We start from the raw sequence: 25,606 nt of genomic DNA, 5'->3' as shown, positions 1-25,606 counted from the left end.
TCACTGTTGTCTGAGAGAATTTCTCTGTTCTGTCTTCACTTTAATTTGCTCTTCACCTGTTCTATTAATTTTACTGATCAACTTTTTAATTTCTTTGATTGCTATTTGAGGATATCATTTATACTTTTGTGTGTTTTGTACTTTTACTCAGTCTTTTATCTATTTCTTTGTAAATTCTTTTCTGAGTGAGTTTTGGTTCTTTTTAAATTTTTTATTTTTTTAAATGTTTATTTTTGAGAGAGATTGCACGGGTATTAAGTGGGAGAGGGGCAGAGAGAGAGAGAGAGAGAGAGGGAGGGACAGAGGATCTGAAGCAGGCTCTTTGCTGACAGCATAGTTCAGGGCTCGAACTCATGAACTATGAGATCATGACCTGAGCCGAAGTCAGGTGCTTAACTGACTGAGCCACCCAGATGCCCTGGTGCTTTTTTTTTTTAGGTGGCTTTGACTTTTTTTCAGTGTTTATAGTGTTTCTTGGTTATGTTTTCAACTTTGTATCCGATATTTTTTCTTAGACTGTGTATGAATTATGTTTTACTATTATCTGTTTATAGCAAAGGGCTCTAGGCCTCTTATTTATTCCATGTTTCAGTCTGGGCAGCTCAATTTTATGTTTATGATTAAAAATTTTTGTTGACATATAATTCATATAACATAAAACTATTTTAAAGTATATAATATCTTTTAGTATATTCACAAATGTTGGGCATCCATTACTGTTACCTAATTCCAGAACTTGGAATGAAATGAAACCTATACTTCATAGTAGTTAATCCCAATTCCCCCTTCCCTCCATCCCCTGGCAACCACTAATCTACTTTCTGTCTCTATTGATTTGTTTCTTACAGACATTTTATATAAACAATCACAAAATATGTGCCCTTTTATGTCTGTTTGTATTTAACATAGTATTATGTTTTCTAGGTTCATCTAGGTTGTAGCGTATATCGTTAGTACTTCAGTCTTTTTTATGATTGAATAATATCCCACAGTATAGATATACCACATTTTGTTGATCCATTCATGAGTCACTGGGCATTTGGATTCCTTCTGGTTTTTGGCTATGGTGAATAACACTATGAAAATTTGTGTACAAAGTTTTGTGTATGGACATATACCTTGTATATATACCTAGGAGTGGAATTCCTGGGTTATTTGGCATTTCTGGGTATAAATACCTGTTTATGATTGTTAGCATTAATGGACTACTTTTGAAAAGAAGGTTTTGTTTTTTCAACGAAGAGTCAAAAGTAGGAAAATAAACATAAAAGCACCCACCTAGAATGATGGAGAGTGTTATTCTTACTTAGCAGATTGAATCTCTGGACTTACATCTCTTCGTTTGTAAATTTTCATGGATTTAACCGAATGGCTTTTGTGGCCCTGCTAGCTTACTGATTTTGAATTTAATTTGGAATGATTTTTAAGATTTCATATTGAACACGTGAGTTTGAGATCTTACTATTTGAGTAATATGGAGTGGGAGTTACTTATAATGCATGTTACAGTAGAATGAGGGAAATGTAGACTGAACACAAAATTTCATTTTGAATTCTTCTGAACGATACTCGGTTAAAATGTTGATGGTTAGGTTTAAGAGGAAAAATCAGATCAGTGAAGGACTGAAATCATCATTGCTGCTTCTTTCCACACTTAGCAGCCCGTCACTGCCTCTGTGCATTGATACTTGGTTTAATTTCACGATGCTTTTCAATTTTTGGCTAATAATTAATTTGTGATTATTTCCCTATTAGGAATTTGCAGTCCCTGATTATCGTTCTTCTCATCTTGAAGTCAGCCAGGCGTCACAGCTCTTGCAGCAGCAGCAGCAACAGCAGCTTCGCAGACGACCTTCCTTGCTCTCAGAATTTCACCCAGGTTCTGACAGGTAATGGGGTTCTTCTGTGTTTCCATCTAGGATGCACCTTCTGCGGCGTGTGTATACTCACTTCATAAGTGTGCCATTAAATTTAACGTTACTTTTCCTTGATAATTTTATTAACCAAGCTGCGAGTGGTCACTTATTTATATATTGGGCTCTTTTATATCTGATGATCTTTTGGAGTAGTTATAATAGTTACAAAAACTCCTCAAACTTGTTTCCAGAGTTCACAGTTGGTGCTGTGTATTGGGAAGTCTGGTGGACTAGGTTTGCATTCTGGTCAGCTTATGGCCTTGGTCATATGTGTAAACTGGTGTTTTCGGTTTCGGCGGCATTTTGGAAGCACCTTGGTTTTTAAACTTGATGCCCACGCCCCATCTCAGAATTATTAAATCCGTTCCTGGGATTGGGCCCAGGTGTTCGTGTGGGTCTAGAGTTTCCCAGGTCATTCTCATTTGCAAGGAGGGTTGCAAATTCCTGATTTAGATTCTTTAAGCCTTAGTTTTCTCACCTGTAATAATGAGAATAGTAATGAGATTGTCCTCAAAGGATAGTCTGTGATCAGGTGATGTTGGCCTGTTCACGGAAGGCTCTCACTTCTGCAGTGTCCTTACCATCTCTGCTCTCTTGCGCCATTTTCACTCTTAATCTAAAGTATAATAACTCCTTTTTATTAAATTGCCTTTCTGCCTTTCTTGTTTTAGCAATTTTGTAAAGAACCTGATTTCCTATTATAAAGATATGTTTACTGTTTAGGTTTTAAGATGATAAAAGGATTGAAATTATTTGGCTGTGTTTACAATTATCATAAAATACATTCCTTGGTGAAGGTTGTGGAGGGAATTCAGATCACTCTCCTCCGTCATATCTAGCAAATACATAAAAATAGCTTTTCGAAAAGTGGCTAAAACCCACCCTGTATAAAGCAGGAAAGGCATACAGCCACTGCCATAAACTTGGGAAAATGGCATTTAAGGAAGGAATTAGAAGAATCTTGCACCTACTTCCTACTTCTACTCTCAAAGAAGCAGTGTTGAAGAAAGAAGGAGGGTCAATAAAATCCTAAGATTTCTCGGAAATACTCCCTAATTTGAGAAAATGTGAATAGGGTGTAGTAGTAGTGAACTGTTTGCTTGGGAACCCCTCTTGCGCCATCTCGCAGGAGGGGCGGGCACGGTGTGCCGTTTTCCAAAGTGATGAGCTGAAGCCCTCAGGACTGGTTTACGCGTCTGGCTTGTAGGGCGGGCCAGGATCCTCGAGAAAGGCAACATAGCCCCAACCAAGTTTTCTTCTCCTTTGCCCCATTTCCCTATTCCCTCAGGCTATAGAAAAGCATGTAGAAAGCCAACGCCAGTCCTCTGTCTGCAGACAGATGCCAAGCAAAGTGGATGAGCAAGGAAAAGGCACGCATACCATTTTATAGTGAAGACAAAGTCTGGGTAGGGCTGCATGTGACATCCCTGAGCAGGAGGGTAATGAAGCCATGGACAGGGCAAAGGTATTCCTGGAAGAGAAAATTAAAGAAGGCAATACAGAGTGTCAAAAACAAAGCGCCCGGTGTGTAAGAAGACAAAACAATGAAGAAATTGCCCCCTAAGTTCTATACACTGTAGGCGAACTTAAAACCTTTTAAAAAGAAGATATTTGACAACAGTACAAGACAACCCAGTTAGATAAAATGAAAGATTGGACATTCCAGTTCCCCCAGGCCCACCATTATAAATTCAGTATATTATAATATAAATATTAATTAAATATAAAAAAGCAAGGAATAAAACAGCTGTGGCTAAAAGTTAGACCTTTGTCATGTGAGAAAGTCCAGAGACAATCAGAGTGGATGCAGAAGAAAAGAATAAAATTAAAGCAATCATAAAGCGGTTGATAAATTAAAACCATCCAAAATTTCATGAGAATGTGTGTTTCTGAGGTGGAAAACCTGTCAAGGAAAGGAAGTAATAATTGATAATTTTAAAGTGAAGGAAGAACTCTGTAGATGGATAGGGCATATTTTGCTCCAAGGATAATTACACAGAATGATCAGTATCAGGACAGAACTTGGCTCATTTATCACAGTTCAAGGGTAAGTAAAAGAATCAGGAATTCAGGAAGCAAAAGAAATCCTTGACAGGGAAGAACAAGTCTGGCTTCAAGCAACTACAGGATAGAAGATAGGGGAGCAGTAGCTACAAAGTTCGGAGGAAAAGAAATGAGATCCGAGAATATTACGTACCACTCAAGTTTAAGAATAAAAGCGACAGGCGGACAGTCTTAGACTGAACACTTAAACTTCTTGGAAGAATTTTAGGTGATAGAATCCAGCCAAAGAATGGAAGCCGTGGTAAAAGGACTGTAGTAAGCCACACACCGTTGTAAGTAAAAAGTCCATGTGAGACATCTGGACGAATTATGGTTCCATAACTGAACGTCAATAGCAAATCTTGACAAAGTAATAGTAATGTAACTACAGGATCTAGAGGTATTGTAGGTATTGGGAGACGTTTAAAGGTACGCACTTGAAGATTGTGTCTGGAGTAATCTGATACTTCTAAAATGGAAATGTTAGGCTTATAAAAAAAAAATCCCATCTTAATGCTTTTCATAGTTTTCCCCTTATCCTTTAGCAATAATCTTTTAGGAGTGAATTTCTTGTGGTAAAGGAGCAATTCCTTTCAATTTAAGCTTTATTTCATTTTATTTTTTTCTCCTAATACCTGTATAAAAACAAACCAAATATTCTTCACTTAAAGTTTTATTTTTGCCTGTATATCCATTTACCCATATGTAAAAATAAAGTGATGTCTGGGTACAGGATTCACCCAATTTTAGCATTGTTTCCATGTGGTGGGATTTGGGGCAATTTGCTGCTTAGTTTTATTATGTGTTCCTGGAATTTTTTTGGTTAGTGAATGTCTATCATTTTATAAACCATACTCTTAAAATATGAGTCATTTCTGGGTGAAATGTCATCAGTCGTATTTTCTAGATTTCATTGGAAAAATTAGTCCACATAATTAGAGTATTTGGATATTTAGATAAAAAATTGCAGAACAGCTTAAGGTAGTTTCAGATATTATAAAAGATTCACCAAAATTCAGATCATTGGTTTTCCCTTGAGCAACAAAAGAAGAAGCCAAATCATGCTTATACATTTGAAAATTTAGGTGAACTAAATTTCCATAGCTAGGAAAAAATAAAATCTACTGATGTAATCCTAGATGTGTTTTGAATAGCTATGAACTTTATGACATGTTCCCCCTGAAGAGAGTTATCTTTTCCTTAAAATTAAAATGATAAGGTATAGGTATATTACAGTAAAAAGCCCATTTAAAAACTTTAATTTGTTTTAAAGGTATTTAAAAATGGTACTGAGAGGTCAAGGAAGTCCGTGAGATGTAAGAACTTTTAAGTTTAAGAGTGTACAGAGATTTTTAGTATGAAAATCTGATGTTTGTTTTTTCTTTATATGCCTCATTTGTCCAGTCATCAATTGATAAATATTTGAGTTTTCACTTTTTGATTGTTATGAGTAATGCTGCTAGGAGCACTCATGCACAAGTTTTTATGTGACCATGAATTTTCCTTTCTCTTGGGAATATGCCCAGGAGTAGAATTGCTGTATCATATGGTAGTTCTCTGTTTGTTTGCCGTTTGAGAAATTACTAGAGTGTTTCCAAAGTGGCTATACCTTTCCACGGGTGTTAGTTTTTAAAAGGCAGATACGTTCACTTAAGATGGAGATTTCATGCTTAACTCCACCAGGACTCCAATATAAAACTGTATTTATTTTCACAAAGATTTTCATATGGTTCACTTAAAATTTTTTGAAGTTTTAAATGTGAAATTAGATATTTACCTGTTTATCCATGAATAGTTTTGCTCTTGTAAAAAGGATGGGCAAACTGAAATGGGAAATCGCCTGATGTCTTGATGGCAAGAGAGCTGTGTATACTCGATGTCTGTCCTAATTGTCCTGTGTACCGGTGGCCGTATGCTCTCCTCCAGTGCTAGGTGTACTGTACCTTCTGGCTTTGGGAAATGTCACAGGCAGATTCACTAGAGGTAACGTGTAATACTTGGAAGTTAACTTCTGTAGGTCGAGGGGACAACCGAGGACCGAAATCCAGCTCGGGCAGTCTGCCAGGTCCTGTGTACCAGAGGGTTGCCTTTGCTTATGCAGGTTGCACACACAGTTTTCTTGCAGGCCGGCAGTGGCCCTCATTCTAAGTGCTGTGTCGAGGGGCGTGGCCTTTAACTGGCGCTGGATGCTTGTGTCTGACGGATTACCTCTGGCTGCTCTGTGGAAGGTGGATTTGAGGTGGATAGACTAGAGGCAGAGAGAACATGGAGAGTGTGAGCCTGAGGTAGGACAGCGAAACAGAGACAAGACAGGCTGGAGTAAGTTAGGAGGGAGGGCTGCCAAGTCCTCGCAATTGGCAAAGATGAGGGAGGAGACCTGGATGAATCCTGGCCTTCCAGCTTGTTGGATGGCTGTTGGTTCTGTGGCTGTGACAGTGTGATAGAGATGAAGGAAAGAGCAACGAAGGGGAGACAACTGGAGTTTGGTGCAAATTAAGCTTGAGGTGCCTGTGACACATCCAGCTGGAGATGTATCTAGCACGCGTGGGGGCCGATCTGGGTTTAAAGGTCCAGATCGGTGCTTGTGATCCAAGGGAGGGTGGAAAATGAGAGGGCAGCTGTTCGAACGTGAACCCAGAGGGTCCCCAACAGGTAAAGATACTATGAGGCGGAAGCCTCTGAAGGAGAGAGAGGAAGGAAAAGGACTGAAACAGTGGTCTTCAAACCTGTTGCTTGCATATTTCTTAAAAGAACTTTGAAAAGCTATATTGTACATTTTTAAGTTGACATTTAGAAGTTTCCTAAGTTTTAAAAGATGGATATAATTTGCCATATTGAAAGTATTGACATTTTAAGGCAAAACTGCTGCAATACAGTTTTAAAATTATCTGACGGAATCTAAATACCATAGTGATTTGGTACCATCATCCACTTAAAATGACACTATGTATGAACAAACTTGTCTTTAACAAAACTTCTCTTTCTGTTCCTTATTTTCTTGGAGCTCATGTGTTCATTCTTCTTTTTTTCACAAAATTTATCCTCACGTGAGTCGCTTTGATTATTCTGAGTCCTTTATCGATCAACCTATCTTACTTCTATTTAACAACAAAAATATGGGAAAGCATCTGTTTCTGAAAGATGCTCTATTTTAAGAAACTTCTTTTTTTTCTTCTTTTATTCTCAAGTTCGTTAACATACAGTGTAGTCTTGGCTTCAGGAGTAGAACCCAGTGATTCATCTCTTACATAAGATGCCCAGTGCTCATCCTGAAAAGTGCCCTCCTTAATGCCCACCATCCATCTAACCCATCCCCCCACCCACCTCCCTCATTCTCTGTATTTAAGGGTCTCTTATGGTTTGCTTCCCTCTGTGTTCTTATCTTATTTTTGCTTCCCTTCCCCTATGTTCATCTGTTAAGTTTCTCAAATTCCACATATGAGTGAAATCATGTGACATCTGTCTTTCTCTGACTTATTTTGTTTAGAATAATACCCTCCAGTTCCATCCACATTGTTGCAGATAGCAAGATTTCATTGTTTTGTTTTGTTTTTATCACCAAGTAATATTCCACTGTGTACATAAACCACATCTTCTTCATCCATTCATCAGTTGATGGACATTGGGTTTTTTTCCATAATTTGCTATTGTTGAGAGTGCTGCTAGAAATATTGGGGTGCATGCGCCCCTTTGAATCAGCATTTTTATACCCTTTGGATAAATACCTTGTAGTGTAATTGCTGGGTCTTAGGGTAGTTCTATTTTTAACTTTTTGAGGAACCTCCACAGTGTTTTCCAGAGTGGCTGCACCAGTTTGCATTTCCACCAGCAGTGCAAGAGGGTTCCTCTTTCTCCGTATCCTTGCCAACATCTGTTTAAAAAAACTTCTGGATGGAAATATAATAAGACTGATCAAAACAGCAATCATTTACGAAAATGAGAAACAAATTGATCAAATATAAGTAAAATTTCATGGAAATGTATCCATGCATTAATGAGATAGATGATGGCTGTTTTCAAACTATCACTTATTGATAGAATGAAGGCAGCCATGTACTCTATTCTTATTTTTTATTCTGATGAAGGTGCCAAGAAACCTTATTCATAAAAGTAGTTTGTTATGAGGTATATGCCCTAAATCACTTCTTTATCCAAGATGAAAATGTTAGTTAACGCCTTAAGTTCTTCAATTTTGTTGAAGGCAGAAATTTGGGAACTGTTAGCTTGTCAAAGGAGCTCTGGAGACATTTATACTTTGGGGGACAGTGCTCCAGTATAAGGTCCAGGAAGGGTGAGCCTTAAGCTTTTTGTGTGTGCAAAATGGCAATTGTGAGAGAGAAGGGAGAACTACAGGTTTGTTTTCCAGCAGGTCAGTTTAAGTAAAGACTGTGTAAGGAAGCTCAGCATCGTCGGAGGTGGACTATTTTAAACCGATCTGTGCTCGGATCCCCTGTGGAAAACAGACTCTGACAACCAGGGCCGATCATGTCCTGGAAACCAAGAGGTAGAAGAGTTTCAGGAAGGAAGGAGTAAGTAAAGTATAAAATGTGGCAGATAGGTCAGCGTATGTCTAAAAATACTCTTTTGCTTTCAGTATTAGGAGGTCATTGCTGACTTCAGTGCGTGGTGAGTACTTGTAATAAAGTGAAACGATGGGGCAGTTAAGTCCGAGTCCAGTGAGTTGAGTGAATGGGAAAAGAGTGAACTGTTGAAAAACAGCAAAGGTCACCCTCTCAAGTGGTTCTAAGCTTCACAAATAAAATTATATGCTAGAATTTCCTAGGCTAGTCTTTATTAATAATGATTCCAAGAATTAACTTGCATGTGACCTTTTTTACTGTGGTAAAATGTATGTAACACAGATTTACCATTTTAACCATTTTTAAATGTTCCAGTTTAGTGGCATTAAGTGCACAACAGGCTTTTTGTAACCATCACCACTATTTCCAGAACGTTTTCATTGCTCCAAAGAGAAACTCTGTTCCCATTAGGCAATAATCCCCCTTCCTCCTCTTCCCCCAGTCCCCGGGAACCTCTAATGTACCTTCTTTCTCTCTGCATTTGCCTGCTTGAATTACTTCATATAAATGGAGCCACACAGTAATTGTCCTTTTGTATCTGGCTTATTTCACTTAGTGTAATGTTTTGAGGTTTATCCACATTGTAGTGTATGTGTCAGAACTTGATTCCTTTTTGTGGCAGAATAATAGTCCACATAGTGGACTGTATTACCACTACACAGCGCCACATATAAATGTGGATGTAGATACCGCATTTTGTTCATCCATGTATCTGTCAACGGACATGGGTTGTTTCCACTTTTGGACAGTTGTGAATAATGCCGCTTGAACGTTGGTGTACAAGTATCTGTTTGAGTCCGTTTTCAATACCTTGGTATCTGAGTCCCTGTTTTCAGTACTTTGGGATATATACCTTATATACCTAGGTGGACTTGCTGTGTCATATGTCATATGTCATATGTCTATATTTAGCTTTTCAAAGAACTGCAAAAGTTTCCCACAGTGGCTGTACAGTTTTACATTCCCACGCAGTAGTGTGCAAGGTTCTAATTTTTCTGCATCTTTGTAAACACTTGTGCTTTTTTTTTTTTTGCTTTTTTTTCCAAACAAGTCTAGCCAAACAGTACCTCAGTTTGGTTTTGATTTGTGTTCCCATAATAACGAATGATGTTGAGCATCTTTTCATGTGTGTGTTGGTCATTTGTATGTCTTTGGAGAAATGTCTGTTCACATCATTTGCCCCTTCCTTCCTTCCTTCCTTCCTTCCTTCCTTCCTTCCTTCCTTCCTTCCTTCCTTCCTTTCTTCCTCCTCCTCTTCCTCCTCCTCCTCTTCTTCTTCTTCTTCTTCTTCTTCTTCTTCTTCTTCTTCTTCAAGTTCTCTTTTTATTGTTCAGTTGTGGGAAGGCCATTAATATTCTGGATATTAAAAGCTTATCAAATACATGGTTTGCAGGTAATTTCTCCCATTTTGTGGGTTTTCTTTTCAGTCTCTTGATAGTTTTGTTGAAGCCTAGTTTACCAGGTTTTTTTTTTTTTTTTTTCTTCTTTCTTTTGTTGCCTGGGCTTTTGGTGTGATATCCAAGAATTCATTGCAAAATCCAACATCGGGAAGACTTCTCCCTATATTTTTTTCCTAGGATTTTTAGAGTTTTAGGTCTTATCTTTTAAATCTGTAATCTGTTTTGAGTTGATTTTTGTAGGTGGTCTGTGACAAGGGTCCAGCCTCTTTCTTTTGCATGTGGGGATTCCCACACCAGATTCCCCTGCACCATTTGTTGAAGAGATTGTTTCTTCCTCTTTGAATGGTCTTGGCACACTTGTTACAAGCCACCGACCACCGATGTGAGTTAATTTCTGGGCTTTCAGTTCTCTTCCCTTGGTCTGTATGTCTACCCTTAGGGCAGTATCACTCTTGATTACTCTTGATTACTGTAGGCTCATAGTAAGTTTTGAAATTGTGAAGCGTGAGTTCTTCTAACTTTGCATTTCTCTTCCAAAATTACTTTGGCTCTTTGGGGGGGTCCCTTGAGATTCCATATGAATTTTATGGTGGGTTTTTCTGTTTCTCCAAAACACGCCACTGGCATTTGGATAGAAATTACGTTGAATCCATAGATAGCTTTGTGTGGTATTGTCGTCTTAACCATATTAAGTCTTTCGGTACATGAGCATGGGCTGTCTTATCTGACTATTTAGATTTTCCTTAGTTTCTTCCGCAACGTTTTGTGGTTTTCACTGTGTAAGTCTTGGGCCTCCTTGGTCAAATTTATCCCTAGCTTTTATTCTTTTGGATGCTACTATAAATGGAATTATTTTCTTGATTTCATTTTCAGACTGTTCATTGCTGATATATAGAAATACAACTGATTTTTGCGTGTTGAATTTGTATCCTGTAGCTTTGCATTATTCATTTATTAACTCTTATTAACTTTTCTTGGTAGATTCTGTAGGTTTTTCTACCTATGGGATCATGTCATCTGAACAGAAATACTTTTGTTTCTTCCTTTCAGATTTGGAGTCCTTTTATTTCTTTTTCTCGCCTAATGCTCTGATGAGAACCCCCAGTCCCATATTGAATACAAGCGACAAAAGCAGCCGTCCTCATTTTGTTCCTAAGTCTTTCTGCTCCAGTAGTTTTTTGTGACGTCATTGCGAATTTTACGAAAGGAATAGGATTTATGTCGTGAGTGAGCATTCAGATTTTTGGAATGTAATGATTTTATAGACCTCAGGGTTTATTTCATCATCTCTTCTAAAAAGGAAAGCCAGTGATGATCCTTTTCATCGAGAAATATTGTGTGAGATGTTCGTTTAAAGCTTGGCCCACAAAGTAAAGTGTTGCTTCTGTAAATACTTATATAGGAAAGGGAAAGTGAAATTAATGAACACCCACACGTAGTACTCTGTACAGTACCCCACTGAAAGGAATCAAAGGCAGATTCCTGACTTTCAAGACACTTACGTACTTGCAGAAACTAGACAGAATACGTATTTCGGAATTTCAAAGCAATGTTACATTTCCACTCAAGACACTTGTCTTAATAATATCTCACAACTCAAGTCATTTATGTTTCCATGTACAACTGCTGGGAGATTTGTTTCCTGCTTGTTTTATTATTGGTTCATAATGGTAGTCACTTTTCCGGTTTAGATCATACTAAATTCAGTTATTATGCCATAGGTTTAAAAATTGTATTTTAGGGGTATTCTTCAGCAACTTAAAAATTTTCTGCAAATGGAAATCTTTTGTTATGTCTTTCACTTCTTTACCACTACCATTCTCACCTCCCCTGAAGAAACTTTTCTATTAGAATTAGAAGCTTAGGGGCGCCTGGGTGACTCAGTTGGTTAAGCGTCCAACTTCAGCTCAGGTCATGATCTCACGATTCGTGAGTTCGAGCTCCGTGTGGGGCCCTGTGCTGACAGCTCATTGCTTGGAGCCTGCTTTGGATTCTGTGTCTCCCTCTGTCTGCTCCTTCCTTGCTCATGCTCTTTCTCTCAAAAGTAAATAAACAGTAAAAATAATTTAATGAAAAAAAGAATTGGAAGTTTAATAGCACTTTATATTTATTCCTCTGGGGTGCAGGAAGGGGGGGCAGGGATTCACTTTAAAAGTACGCATAATTTTCACATTTATTTTAAAGTCCAGCCAGGGGTGTTAGCAGGAAGTTATACATCATTTAAGAAATTTCAAGTGTTTCTTTTCTTTTCATGTAATAGGCCTCAAGAAAGGAGAACTGGATATGAACAGTTTCACCCAGGGCCATCCCCAGTGGATCATGATTCACTGGAATCCAAGCGGCCACGTCTGGAACAGGTTTCTGATTCCCATTTCCAGCGTGTCAGTGCTGCGGTCTTACCTTTAGTGCACACGCTGCCAGAAGGGTTGAGGTCTTCTGCAGACGCTAAGAAGGTAAATATTTGTTCTCTTACCCTGTGGAGTTGTCGGTCTGTGATGTTTATTTAGCCATATTCGGGCACAGTGCCTAAAAGAAAGTCCGATTGTGCCAGTCTCTAAAGGTTAGTGCTATGGGAAAGTAAAAATTTTGTTAAACAAAACTGAAAACCACAGACCGAGTGCTCCGGCCTTTTAAAGTCAGTACTTTTGCCTTTTTGGTAAATGAAAACAATCTGGGGACTGCTGTAAAGAAAAATGGCTATTGAATAACTCTCAAGCATTTTTGTACTGGCTTGCTGGGCTATGAAATGTGGTCAGTGGTTCTTAAGACAACCACAGTTTTGTTAAATTTAAATTAAATTTAAGAGAATCCCCTTAAATTCAGTTGCAGTTTATTGACTTGTTATATAAGAGAAAAGACATTTTAGGTGAGGTTTGTCTGTGCTTATAGTTTTTATAAAGAAAAATAAATTGTTCTTATAATTTATGTAAAAAGTAGTTTCTTTAGAAAACTTGCCAATACAGAGGAAAATTACGTATAGTTCTATATGTTGGAGAGAAATACACGTACTTTTAATATATAGCTATATTTTGTGACATTTTTCAACAAAGTATACTGTGAATTTATGAGAAGGTTCTATTAAGATCAAATCTCTTTTCCTCTTGTGTTATTGTTTCTTGCCTTTTGTGAAATACATGTGCGTGCATTATGCCCTTTTTTTGTTGTTGAGTTTATTTTTTTTAACTGTGTATTTTGCTTACCATTAAATCTGCAGATTGGGAAGTACCTGGCACTTAGTAGGTACTGAATAAATACTTGTTTTAGGAAGAATAAACTAATTTTTTGATACTCTTTTAACAGTGTAGTGTTAACCTTTTTGCTATCCCCGTCCCCCTTCCCATTTTGTTGGCAAATATCTCTTCCCTAATGTTTATTTACCTTTGTGGCTAATGGCCTTTTCCACCCTGATATCAGATAAATAAGTACCCACACTTTTTCTTTGAGTTTTTATGCAGGGAAAAGTGATTTAAGAGATAGTGAACGTGTATGCAATTTGTTTTCAAATAGTTCTGCTAAAGGGAAAAAAAAAAGGTGTGTGGATGTGTTTATAGAGAAAGCAAAAATAGTAAAATGTTAACTAGTGAGCATGAAGGATAAATGCATATCCATTGTATTGTTCTTTCAACTTTTATGTACATTTGAAAATTTACAAAATGATAGGATAGGTGGGGAAAGCTCTAGAAATAAGCTCAACTTCTGGGATTTTTGAGGCCTACCTCCTTGTGTGAAATACATGTGTTATAGTCTATGGGTTCATATGAAATGTTTTGCAGCATGAACAACAAAAGAAAAAATACAAAGGATAAAAGTCTTCTTTTAAGAATAATTTATTCAAGGATGAATAAATGACTACAAATGTTATTTATAGCTGTAGAATTTTTTAGCAGAAAGGGATCTTCAAGTCTCATTCATTAAAATGTGACATGTTGGATCACTGTACAACCTATTTCCATTTTATAGTAGAGAAAACAGATGTTAGGCAAAATTAAGCAACCTAGGTGGTGCCTCCTGAGTTGGAGTGAAAACCTGTGACCCCTGACCCCTGACCCCTGGTCCTGCTTTTTCCCCCCTAAGCTGTAAACCATGACTTTTTTTTTTTTTTAGAAGTAGGGATTTTGAAAGAATTAGTTTGGGGTTTTTTTTTTAATGTTGGTAAGCTCAGGTGTATCTTTTATAGAAGAATTAGACAAGCTTGAAGGAGAAAGTTACTTTACAGCCTCACCAGTTAGAAATTGTTGTTAACTTTGTGATAGTTGGGTGGGTATTTTAATATGCTGACTTTGTACATTGTTTATAACTTTATTTTCGCTTAAGTGCTTCATGAGCTTCTTTTCGGGTCAGTAAGTTTGCAACTGTATTTTTAGTGGTTACTTAGTATTTCATATATGGATATAAAGTAATGTGTCACACATGTAGGTTATCTGTTGGTTCATTAGAGCAATGACATGGTCTTTAGGCTGATTTTTTTGGTGTTCATTCTTATTTATTTCCTTAAGGTAAATTCCTGTTAGTATGATCAATTTCTGATCAGAGTTGGCATGTTTTTCAGCCTTTTGTATTTCCAGATTGTCCCGCCAAAGAGTAGTACTGATTCTTATTCTTGACAGCAGAATGTAGGGTGCCCAATTATTGTGCTAATGCCACAGATTTGCTGCTATTTAAAAGACCATTGTTAATCGGATAAAATTTTAACTTGTATTTATTTGCTTCTTACTAAAACTTACATTTTTCATTTGTTTATTGGTTATTCATTTTTCCTATTTTGTAAATTGTTTTTCCTATCTGTTCATTTTTCTGTTGGTCAGTTTTTGATTTTATACTGAGTTGTAGAGTTGACATTTTGGAAATGCTTTTTCTAATTTGCTTTTAAATTTGTTACTGCTATCTTGATAATCAACAGAAGACTGTTTATTTTAATCCATCAGTCTTTGTTTCTTTTTTTTTTTTATTAATATCTTTTGCTGTTGGCTTTTCTGAGCCCAAGATTGTGTGCATACCTTGTTTTGTTCGCTTGAGGCTCATTGTGATTTGCTAATAAAGCTCATGTAAATGTTTGCTGTCATTTGGCTTTTATTGTGATGTAAGATAAAAGGTAGGAATCTAACTTTCTTTCCTCAAAATTGCTATCATTATGTTCCAACACAAGATTAGAAACTCCATGAAGGCGAGTATCATGTCTGTTTCATTCACCCCTCTGCCTAGTGCCTGCACATAGTAGGCACTTAAGGAATTGTTTTGTTGTTAAGTGTTTAACTAGAAGGCAAGTCTGTGGAAAACATTGCTTTGTACTAGTAGTTCTTAGCGCGTGCATCAGATCACCTGAGGAGCGTTTGCAAAGTCTGCAGTTGAAATACCTGTTTTGCTATTTTACATGTTCCGTAACACACATGAACTCATTTGCATATGGCAGGAGAATGTGTTATATAACGAGGTCTTGGTGGTTCATAAATGATTTTTCTCTGCACGTTAATGTTTCAAAAGCTCTCAGGATCAAGCTGACCCATAATTAAAAGAAGTAGCCTTCATGATGTCTGAAGACCTTGAGAAGATTCGAAAATTATTTCATTCAGGAACTGCTCTGCTTTTCACTGTTAAGCTAACTAGTGGAGATTCAAGTGTCGAAAAGAAAATGTGAAGATACTATCTCCTATGTTTTTTTCTGTATTTTTTTGTTTTTAAAGGTTGATAAAGATGGTTATACCCTCAATTGTATTTTTATTATTTATTTTTTTTTTAGCGTTTATTTATTTTGAGAGAGAGAGAGAGAGAGAGAGAGACAGGCAGTGAGCAGGGGAGGGACAGAGAGAGAGGGAGAGAGAATCCCAGGCAGGCTCCATGCTAACAGCATAGAGCCTGATGAGGGGCTCGAACTCACAAACAATGAGATCATGACCTGAGCCAAAATCAAGAGTCGGATGCTTAACCGATGGAGCCACCCAGACGCCCCTCTATTTTTTTTTATTTTGATGAAACATACTGTTTTCTGTTAGAAGCAAAAGACTTCAGGGATTTACATCTTAACAGCAGAAGCATGATCTACAGAGTTTGAATCGAGCAAAGATTGTAGGCTGATGGCAAATGATATTGGAGCTTCAATATATTATTACCTCTGTTAGAATTGTTACTGTTTTCGTTAATGCTCTGCATACAAAGTTGTACAGGTTTTAATAGCCACAATCCTATTTTCCCCAGAAGTTTTTTTTTTTTTTTAAGTTTATTTGTTTATTTTGAGAGAGAGCGAGCGATAGCAGGGGAGGGGCAGATAGAGTGGAGGACAGAGGATCTGAAACAGGTTGTTTGCTGGCAGCACCAAGCCTGATGCGGGACTCGAACTCACAACCATGATGAGATCATGAGCTAACTTGAAGTTGGACACTTAACCAACTGAGCCCCGGGTCTTATATTTAGCATATACTATTACAGAATATGAGGTTTTTCAGAAATACGCATATTTTAGCCAAAATCTCTGTTCCAAGTTGTTTTGGAGCAACTATCCAAGTATAGTTGTGTGCATTCTTTGTTAGAACTACTGATTTCTCACAGTTACTTAGTCATTATATTTAATACTCTTAGGGCTGTATTGTCCTATGAACTATGCTCATTCTAGGGTTCGTAAAGCCTGCAGAAAACTAGTGACTTAATCCAAAATTTATCTTTGGGGCGCTTGGGTGGCTCAGTTGGTTAAGCCAACACTTCATCTCAGCTCAGATCTTGATCTCAGGGTAGTGAGTTCAAGCCCCTCGTTGGGCTCCATGCTGGGCACAGAGTCTACTTAAAAAACAAAAATTCATCTGCTTTACAGTATTGCTTATATCTTCACCTTAGACTGGAGATTAATAGCCTGTGTGTGTGTGTGTGTGTGTGTGTGTGTGTGTGTGTGTGTTGACAAGGTGGTTGGTTTTGGGTGGAGGGCTTTCATTCTGATTGGAGGTGGAATGGAATGACATATTTGGCTTAATCGAGGTTATGTGCGCTGTAGCATGGGCAGATTTACCTGCCCTTTATAAAGGCAGGCCTAGGTGATAGCGACAAGAAAAGTGCTAGGTCATTTCTCTGACTTCCATACCTGATTATTCGCCCTTGGAAAGTCTGAGAAGTTTTTGTTAGGAACTCTTGGCCGTATCATAGCTGTTAAGCTGGGTGCACACACAGCTTTTGCATGGAGTTTATGACTTTTCCAGCCTACAAGTTCAGACCTTTTGAAGAACCATCATAAGAAAATGGTTAAGAAACAGTATCTTCCTTTTTCATGATTGCATTACTGTTTCCCCAGATATTCTCTACAGTCTCAGTATTGTGACATTCAAGGCTATTCAGCCTTTTAGCCACCTCATTCTAAATAGCTTTTAGGATATTCAGAATAGTGAATGATATGTGTAGACCGTGATGTATAAACGTCAGTGGAGTGGAGTGTGTGTGTGTGCATGTATGAAAGTTGCTCCTGTAGGACACCAGCTAGAGAAATAGCATTTATGATTCTGCTGTGTCTTAAAATAGACTTGTTCAGCTAAGAGAATCTTGATGTTAATATTGGCTATTAGTGAGGAATAAATTGTTCTTGACTTTCTTCTCTAAAGGATCCAGCATTTGGAGGCAAACATGAAGCTCCATCCTCTCCAATCTCTGGGCAACCTTGTGGAGATGATCAGAATGCTTCACCTTCAAAACTTTCAAAGGAAGAGTTAATACAGAGTATGGATCGTGTAGACAGAGAAATTGCAAAAGTAGAACAGCAGATCCTCAAACTGAAGAAGAAACAAGTAAGTGTTTGATTTTACTGATATTTTATCGATATTCTAAGAACATATGTTTGTCTTTCTAAAGAAGATAATGCTGACTTTTCCATAGTTTTCAACTTTATATGAGTGGAATCAAGCCTGTATACTCTTTGACTTGCCTTTTTTTTTCTTTCTTTTTTTTTTTTTTTTGCTTTTATGTTTCCTGAGTTGCATCCATTCGTGTTCCCTGCTGTATTGTCTGACCGTGTGATTCCAGATAGCAAAACTTGTTTGTCCATTCTATTTTGGATCTTATTGGATGGGTTGTTCCTAGATTGTTGCTACTTCAGTGCAGTGGTGCTGTGTTTTTGGTTCACGTGTGAATAGATTTTCATGGGCACGTGCCCAGGAATGGCATTGCTTGACTCCAGAGTATGCGCTTCTCTGAGTGTGTGTTAGATGATACCGAACGTGCGAAAATGGCAGTGCTGTTGGCAACATGTACAGGTTCAGTTTGTGCAAATGCTTGTCCTCACCTGATGAGTTTTTTGCAGTTGGATGTGAAATAGTTCTCTCTGAGGTTTTAATTTGAATGTCCTTGTTTAGGTATGAGAGCTGATTTTCATTTGTTCATGGGTTATTGGTGTTCCTTATGCGGATTGTTATTTTGTCATTTTTTTTTCTTTTTTTATTTAAAAAAAAATTTTTTTTTTTAACGCTTATTTACTTTTGAGACAGAGGGAGACAGAATCCGAAGCAGGCTCCAGGCTCTGAGCTATCAGCACAAAGCCTGACGTGGGGCTCGAACTCACGGACCGTGAGATCATGACCTGAGCCGAAGTCGGATGCTTAACCAGACTGAGCCACCCAGGCACCCCTTTGTCATTTTCTTAATTGTAGTATTTCCTAAAGTGTCTTGTCAGTTAATGCCTATGGCAGCTATGTCCTCATTTGTGGGTTGTCATTTTGCTTTTTGGGGAAGGGAGGATGGAGGTTTTTGTATGTTTGTTTGTTTTTTGTTTTTTTTTTTTTGATACTGAAATTAAAAAAATTCACATAGCAGAATATTCATCCTTTGAAAGTATACAGTCTGTTGGCTTCTAATGTATTCATAAAGTTGTGCAGCTGTCACCACTGTATAATTCCAGAGCATTCTTATCCCTTCAAGAAAAAACCACATATCTGTTAGCAGTTACCCTCTATTTCCCCCTCTTGCTGACCCCTGGCAACCACTAATCTGTTGTTTTTATGGATTTTTATCTGGACATTTTGGGTAAATAGAATCCTATAACATGTGTGACATTTTTTGTCTTGCTGCTTTCATTTAGCATGTTTTCAAGATTCATCCATGTTCTGTCTTGTATCAATACTTCATTCCTTTTTATGGCTGACTAAAAACTCCATTTCGTGGAGATACAATGTATTGTTGATTCATTCATCAGGTGGTGGACTTTTGGGTTGTGTTCACATTTTGGCTGTTTTTGGCTATTATGAGTGCTGCTGCTGTGACATTCATGTACACGTTTTTGTGTCGACATATATTTTTCTGTTCTCTTGGATATATACCCAGGAGGGAAATTGCTGGGTCCTTTGGTAACTCTGTGTTTAAATTTTTGAGGAACTGTGAGGATGTTTTCCGAAGTGGCTGCACCATTTTACATCCCCCCAGCAGTCTTTGAGGGATGGTTACACTTGCTCTACTTCCTTGGTAACACTTTTTTTTTTTTTTTTTTAACACTTATTCATTTTTGAGAGTGAGAGAAACAGAGCATGAGGGAGGGAGGGGCAGAAAGAGAGGGAGACTCAGAATCCGAAGCAGGCTCCAGGCCCTGAGCTGTCAGCACAGAGCCTGACGCGGGGCTTGAACTCACAGGCCGCAAAATCATGACCTGAGCTGAAGTCCGATCCCCAACCGATGGAGCCACCCAGGCACCCCTACACTTTTATTTATTTATTTATTTATTTATTTATTATTTTAACGTTTATTTCTGAGACAGAGAGAGACAGAGCATGAATGGGGGAGGGGCAGAGAGAGAGCAGGCACCCCTACACTTTTATTTATTTATTTATTTATTTATTTATTATTTTAACGTTTATTTCTGAGACAGAGAGACAGAGCATGAATGGGGGAGGGGCAGAGAGAGAGGGAGACCCAGAATCTGAAACAGGTAACAGGCTCTGAGCTGTCTGCACAGAGCCTGACGCGGGGCCCGAACCCACGGACCGCGAGATCATGACCTGAGCCGAAGTTGGATGCTCAACTGACTGAGTCACCCAGGCGCGCCTACACTTTTTTTTTTTTTTTTTTAAATAGCCATCCTAGTAAATGTGAAGTGGTATCTCCTTATGGTTTTGATTTTAATTTCCTTAATGATTAATGGCAAATGCCCTTTCATGTGCTTGTTGGCCTTTTTGTGTATTTTCTTTAGAGAACCATCCAGATTCTTTCCCCATTTTTCAGTTGGGTTGCCTTTTTATGGTTGAGTTATAACAGTTCCTTACTCTGGATACGCAGATACGTGATTTGCAGATTATTTTCTCTCATTCTGTGAATTGTCTTTTCACTTTGCTGTTAGTGTCCTTTGGTGTAAAAAAGGCATTCCCCCCCCCCCCCCTTACTTGACTCATTTAAGTATTTATTGAGCAGCTAGGGAGATATGAAAGGTGATTAAAACATGGTCAAAGAGCGGAGTCAAATGCACAAGTTCCAGAAAGCAAAGTATAAGGTTCATTGGATCACAGCAGTCAGATGAAAGTGCTTTGGGAAATCAGGAGGGAGATTGCTTCCAGCCTGGAAGGGGGGTGTGGGTGGGTGGCAAACTGGGAACGGGGATTGAAATTAAAATAGAAAACTTTCGTCTAGATTGTTGATTCTCAGTAGAGACTATATTTGTCTCTCTTTTTCCTCTCCCCATCTTTGGGCTTAATTTACCAAGACCATTCAGCAAGCTTTTTCTAGACTTGCTTGCATTTTTGCTTTAATGTCTTCTGCAGAAATAGATCCTTTTGCTGTTTTAAGACTTTTTTCCTCCTCCTCCTTTTTTTTTTTTAAAGGATTCATGACCTTTTGATCTTGGTGTTAATGATTTTGAGTCTTTTCCATCCCGGTTTGATAGTTTGGGGCCTTTTAGGCTGGAGTATTGAGTATAGATTTCTTCACTGGAGCTTTTTCCTCAGCCTCCTCATCCTCATCAGCCAGTTTCACTTTTTCTTCTGTGGAAACTTGGCTGTGACGTACAGGGGCAGATCGCTTTCCAGATATGCTTAGGAGTTTCACACTTTCATCCTCCACAGCTCCGAGGTGCTGTCCACATGTGCAGGCCCTGAACTACATTTAGATCACAGGTGGTGGTATTTCAAAGCCCCCAAGGGAAAAACCATTGGCTGTACAGATGTTTCCAAGTTGCAGTGTTACTTCAATTGAACTGCCTTCATAATTCATTGCTGCTGCTTCAACAATGTGCAATTAATCTTTTGCATCGGCCCCCAAACTGACCATTCTTAAAGGTAGTTGGTGCTCATTCTCATCATAATCCATTTTAAAGTGATAATCTTTGGCCTTTGTTGGCCTCACAACTGAAAAGATATTTCTGGGGCCTCACGGGGTTCGTGTCTCTGTCCACTGAATCTTCTGTGGGGTGGGAATCTTGTGTGGGAGAGGGGGCAGCCAGAGGTAAATGACTCCTGTTCCAGAGAACAGCCATGGAGGACTGAATCACACCAGGCCAAAAGTTTTTATTTTTTTATTTTTATTTATTTTTTAAATATTTTATTTATTTTTAAGACAGAGAGAGACAGAACATGAGTGGGCAGAGAGAGAGGGAGACACAGAATCTGAAACAGGCTCCAGGCTCCGAGCTGTCAGCACAGAGCCTGATGCGGGGCTTGAACTCACAAACTGCGAGATCATGACCTGAGCCGAAGTCGGACGCTCAACCGACTGAGCCACCCAGGCGCCCCCAAAAGTTTTTAATTGTGAGGAAGCCCGGTTTATTTTTTCTTTCATTACTTGAGCTTTTGTTGTCCTGTCCAGGAAACTGATGCATAATCTAAGGTCCCACGAGGATTTATTCCTATACTTTCTTCTCTAAATTTTATTGTTTTAACTCTGATATTTAGGTCTTTGAGCCTAATTGTGTTTTTGGTGAACAGAATTTGTTTATATTTTATATGAGACTACCCTGGGATCATTAAAATAGTTGACTAGTTGTCTTTTACAAATCTTCATAGTTTTGCTTTTTACATTATTCTTAATCCACCAAAAATTGACTTTTTTATGTCTGTCTCAAGGTAGGGGGTCACATCTATTCTGTTATCTATGGATAATTGCAAAGTTCGTCCTTTCCCAACTGCCCTGCCATTTTACCTCTATTATAATTCAAGTTTACATCTATATATGTGTTGATTTCTGGGTTTTGAAAATTCTTATTTATTGCCCTCTTCGTGGTATTTATGCAGAAATACAATATATATTCTCCTAACTACTAGAGCTTTATAATAACTCTTTTTTTCCAGTGAGGTAAGCCCTACTTCTAACGGCATGTTTTAGCTATTTTAAATTTTTTACAATCTTCATGTAACTTTTAGAATCACACGTTTTGGTTCTCCAAAACATCTTTTTGGAATTTTCATTGGAATCATATGGAATACAGAGATCAATTTGGGAAGGATGAAATCTTTATGACATTGAGTCTTCCAATCCATGAACATGGTGTATCCATTTATTTAGGATGTCTTTCATGTTTTGTTACTTTCTGTCCATAAACAATCTATATGCCTTGCATTTAATTAAACTCTAGGCACTTTATATTTTTGATGCTCTTATTAATAATATATTTTTTAAATTACATTTTTTGTTGCCTTTGACATTTTTATATAGACCAGAAGTCTTCCTAAATTATCCTTTTATTGCTGATTTCTTATTTGTAGATTCTTCATATCAATAGTTAACAACAGCAGTAGCAACACAGTTTTGTTTCTCCTTTCCAGTCCTTAAACCTTTTTCTTAATCAAAAAAAATTTTTTTAAGTTTATTTTTGAGAGAGAGAGCAAGAGAGAGCCTGTGTGTGTGTGTGTGTGTGTGTGTGTGTGTGTGTGTGCGCGCGCGCGCGCGCAAGCAGAGGAGGGGCAGAGAGAGGGGGACAGAGGATCCAAAGTGGGCTGTGCACTGACAGTAAAGAGCCTGATGGCGGGGCTTGAGCTCACAATCTGTGCCATCATGACCTGAACTGAGGTTGGATGCTTAACCAACTGAGCCACCCAGGTGCCCCTTTTCCTTACTTTTCTATTGCTTTATCGCTCTGGTTAGGACTACAAATACAGAGGCGAAGGTGGTTATTCTTGTTCTTTTCTACTTTTAGAAGAATACCTTTACTTTTTGCCACTGATTTTGATGTCAGTTTTTTTAGACATCTTTCATCAGGTTGGGAAATAACCGTTGGATTCTAGTGTGCTAAGAGTTAAAAATAATTTTTTTTAATGTTTGTTTTTGAGAGAGAGAGCACGAGCAGGGGAGGGGCAGAGAGAGAGGGAGACACAGAACCTGAAGCAGGCTCCAGGCTCTGAGTTGTCAGCACAGAGCCCGACGTGGGGCTTGAACTCATGAACTGTGAGATTATGACCTGAGCTGAAGTTGGACCCTTAACTGACGGAGCCACCCAGGCGCCCTAGTGTGCTAAGAGTTTTAAATGATGAGGGAATGCTGAATTTTTTTTTTTAATTTTTTTTAATGTTTATTTATTTTTGAGACAGAGAGAGACAGAGCATGAATGGGGGAGGGGCAGAGAGAGAGGGAGACACAGAATCGAAAGCAGGCTCCAGGCTCCAAGCCATCAGCCCAGAGCCCGACGCGGGGCTCGAACTCACGAACCGCGAGATCGTGACCTGAGCTGAAGCCGGACGCTCAACCGACCGAGCCACCCAGGCGCCCCAAGGGAATGCTGAATTTTATCAGATACTTTTTTTCCTTTAAGTTTGTTTATTGTGAGACAGAGACAGCACGAGCAGGGGAGAGGCAGGAAGAGAGGGAGAGAGAGAATCCCAAAGCAGACTGCGCTGTCAGCACAGAGCCCGACACGGGGCTTGAATCCACGAACCATGAGATTGTGACCTGAGCCGAAGTCGGACACTTAACTGACTGAGCCACCTGGGCACCCCTAAAGTTTATTTATTCTTAGAGAGGCAGAGAGAATGCCAGTGGGGAGGGGCAGAGAGAGAGGAAGAATCTAAGTAGGCTCTGCACTGTCAGCACAGAGCCCGTGTGGGGCTTGAACTCATGAAACCGTGAGATCATGACCTGAGCTGAAAGCAAGAGCTGGACACTTAACCAACTGAGCCATTCAGGTGCCCCCCAGTTCTCAGTTTTTATCCTGTGTAGTTTTAGTCTCTTATTTTAGGCTTATACAAGTTTATGGTTGTTGTTTTCCTGGTCAGTGAAACCTTTTATTGTAAGGCAATGGCATTCTATCTCTTGTAATGCTTTTTACCATAAAATTTGTTCTGCCTGGTATTGACATAATTAGATCAGCATTCTTTTGGTTGATATTAGTTTGTCTTGTTTCTTCCCTTTACTTTCTGTGCTTTAAGGTATAGCTCTTATATATGTATATAGCTGGGTTTTGTTTTCTATCTACTCTGACAACCTGTCTTTCCACAGGATAATTTACTTCTTTTAACCTGATTATGATGATTGGCAATATCTCAATTGTTTTTATTATATACTGTTGTCCTGTCTTTTTTATGGTTTCTTGTTTGTTTTTTTCTAATCCTTATCTTGGATTGATTATTTGTCTTACTACATTTTCTTCTACCCCTCTAGTTTGTATTTCATACACTATTGTATATTGTTTATAATGGCTCCCCTCAAACTTACCAGCCTATTTAACTTGAAGCCTAAAATTAAATTAGTATCTTAATCATACTCGAGAAGCAAGGGGACATAGAACTTCTCGAGTCCTTTCTCTTTTCTCCCAGCTTTTATGATACTTTTGCCATTTTTTTCTAGTTCTTCCTTGTTTTATTTCAAGCCCCAAAGACATTATTTTATACAGTCAGTGTTCATTTAGGTTTACCCACTTGTCTGTCATCTTATTTGCTCATCATTCCTTCTTGCAAGACAGATCTTCCTTGTGGGGTTGTGTGTTTCTGCTTGAAGAACATCCTGCAGAATTTCCTTTAGTGAGGATCCGTTAGTTGGCAGATTTAGTATTTAGTTGTGGAGACCTAAATGTCTTTTATTTATGCCATTTATTGAAAGGTGTTTTTATTTGGTATTTGGTTCTTTTGTACCAGCACACTGTCTTCTGGCTTCCACTGTTAAGACATTGGCCCTTGGTCTAATTTTTATTCTTTTGTGGATAGTGTGCATCTTTTCTCTGGCTGCCTTTAATATCTTTGTGTGCTGTTGTTTTTATTATGATGTATTAGGAGTGGGTTTTTGCTTGTATTTTATTTATTTATTTATGTTTTGAGGGGGGGGCAGGTGAGAGAGTGGGCAAGAGAGAGAATCTTAAGCAGGCTCCACACCCAGTGTGGAGCTGTAACACAGGGCTAGATCTCATGACCAACTGTGAGATCATGACTTGAGCCGAAATCAAGAGCCAGATGCTTAACCTACTGTCCAGCTTAAGATTCATTGGGCTTCTTGAATGTGTTAGTTTTTAATCCGTTCTGGAAAATTCTAAGCCATGATCTTTTTTTTTTTTTTTTTTTTTAAACAAAATCCTTTCCTGTGGTTTCTTTGTTCTCTTCTCAAATTCCTGTTAGATACAACATCTTATCACTCTTGTGTTCTATGTCTTTTTATTGTTTTTTCTTTCCCAGTTGGTTGCTTCTTTGGGCTTCCCTGTGGGCAGTTTCTTCACTTCTGTTTTTCAGTTTGCATTTCTCTTTTCAGTTATATCTAATCTGTCAAATATATCTTTAGTTTCATTAATTTTTTGTTGTTGTTGT

At 38.3% G+C, this 25,606-nt stretch overlaps 1 protein-coding gene and 1 pseudogene across 14 annotated transcripts in view; one reads left to right on the top strand and one right to left on the bottom strand.

Moving 5' to 3' along the window:
• NCOR1 (nuclear receptor corepressor 1) overlaps positions 1-25,606 on the top strand; it is a 160,179-nt gene that overhangs the window by 30,301 nt on the left and 104,272 nt on the right. For all 14 annotated transcript variants that reach the window (XM_047089996.1, XM_047090004.1, XM_047090006.1 and 11 more), the window contains exons 3-5: positions 1,755-1,888; positions 12,199-12,391; positions 17,516-17,698. In XM_047089996.1, the coding sequence (XP_046945952.1) occupies positions 1,755-1,888; positions 12,199-12,391; positions 17,516-17,698 (510 nt within the window). The remainder of the gene's footprint in view (positions 1-1,754; positions 1,889-12,198; positions 12,392-17,515; positions 17,699-25,606) is intronic.
• LOC124519546 (nucleophosmin-like) lies at positions 20,598-21,360 on the bottom strand (annotated as a pseudogene).

The sequence above is a fragment of the Lynx rufus genome, unplaced genomic scaffold, assembly GCF_022079265.1.
Source record: "Lynx rufus isolate CCGP_SWC_20201006 ecotype Redwood Valley unplaced genomic scaffold, mLynRuf1.p SCAF_28, whole genome shotgun sequence".
Lineage (NCBI taxonomy): Eukaryota > Metazoa > Chordata > Mammalia > Carnivora > Felidae > Lynx > Lynx rufus.
This window is presented reverse-complemented; position numbering and strand designations above follow the sequence as displayed.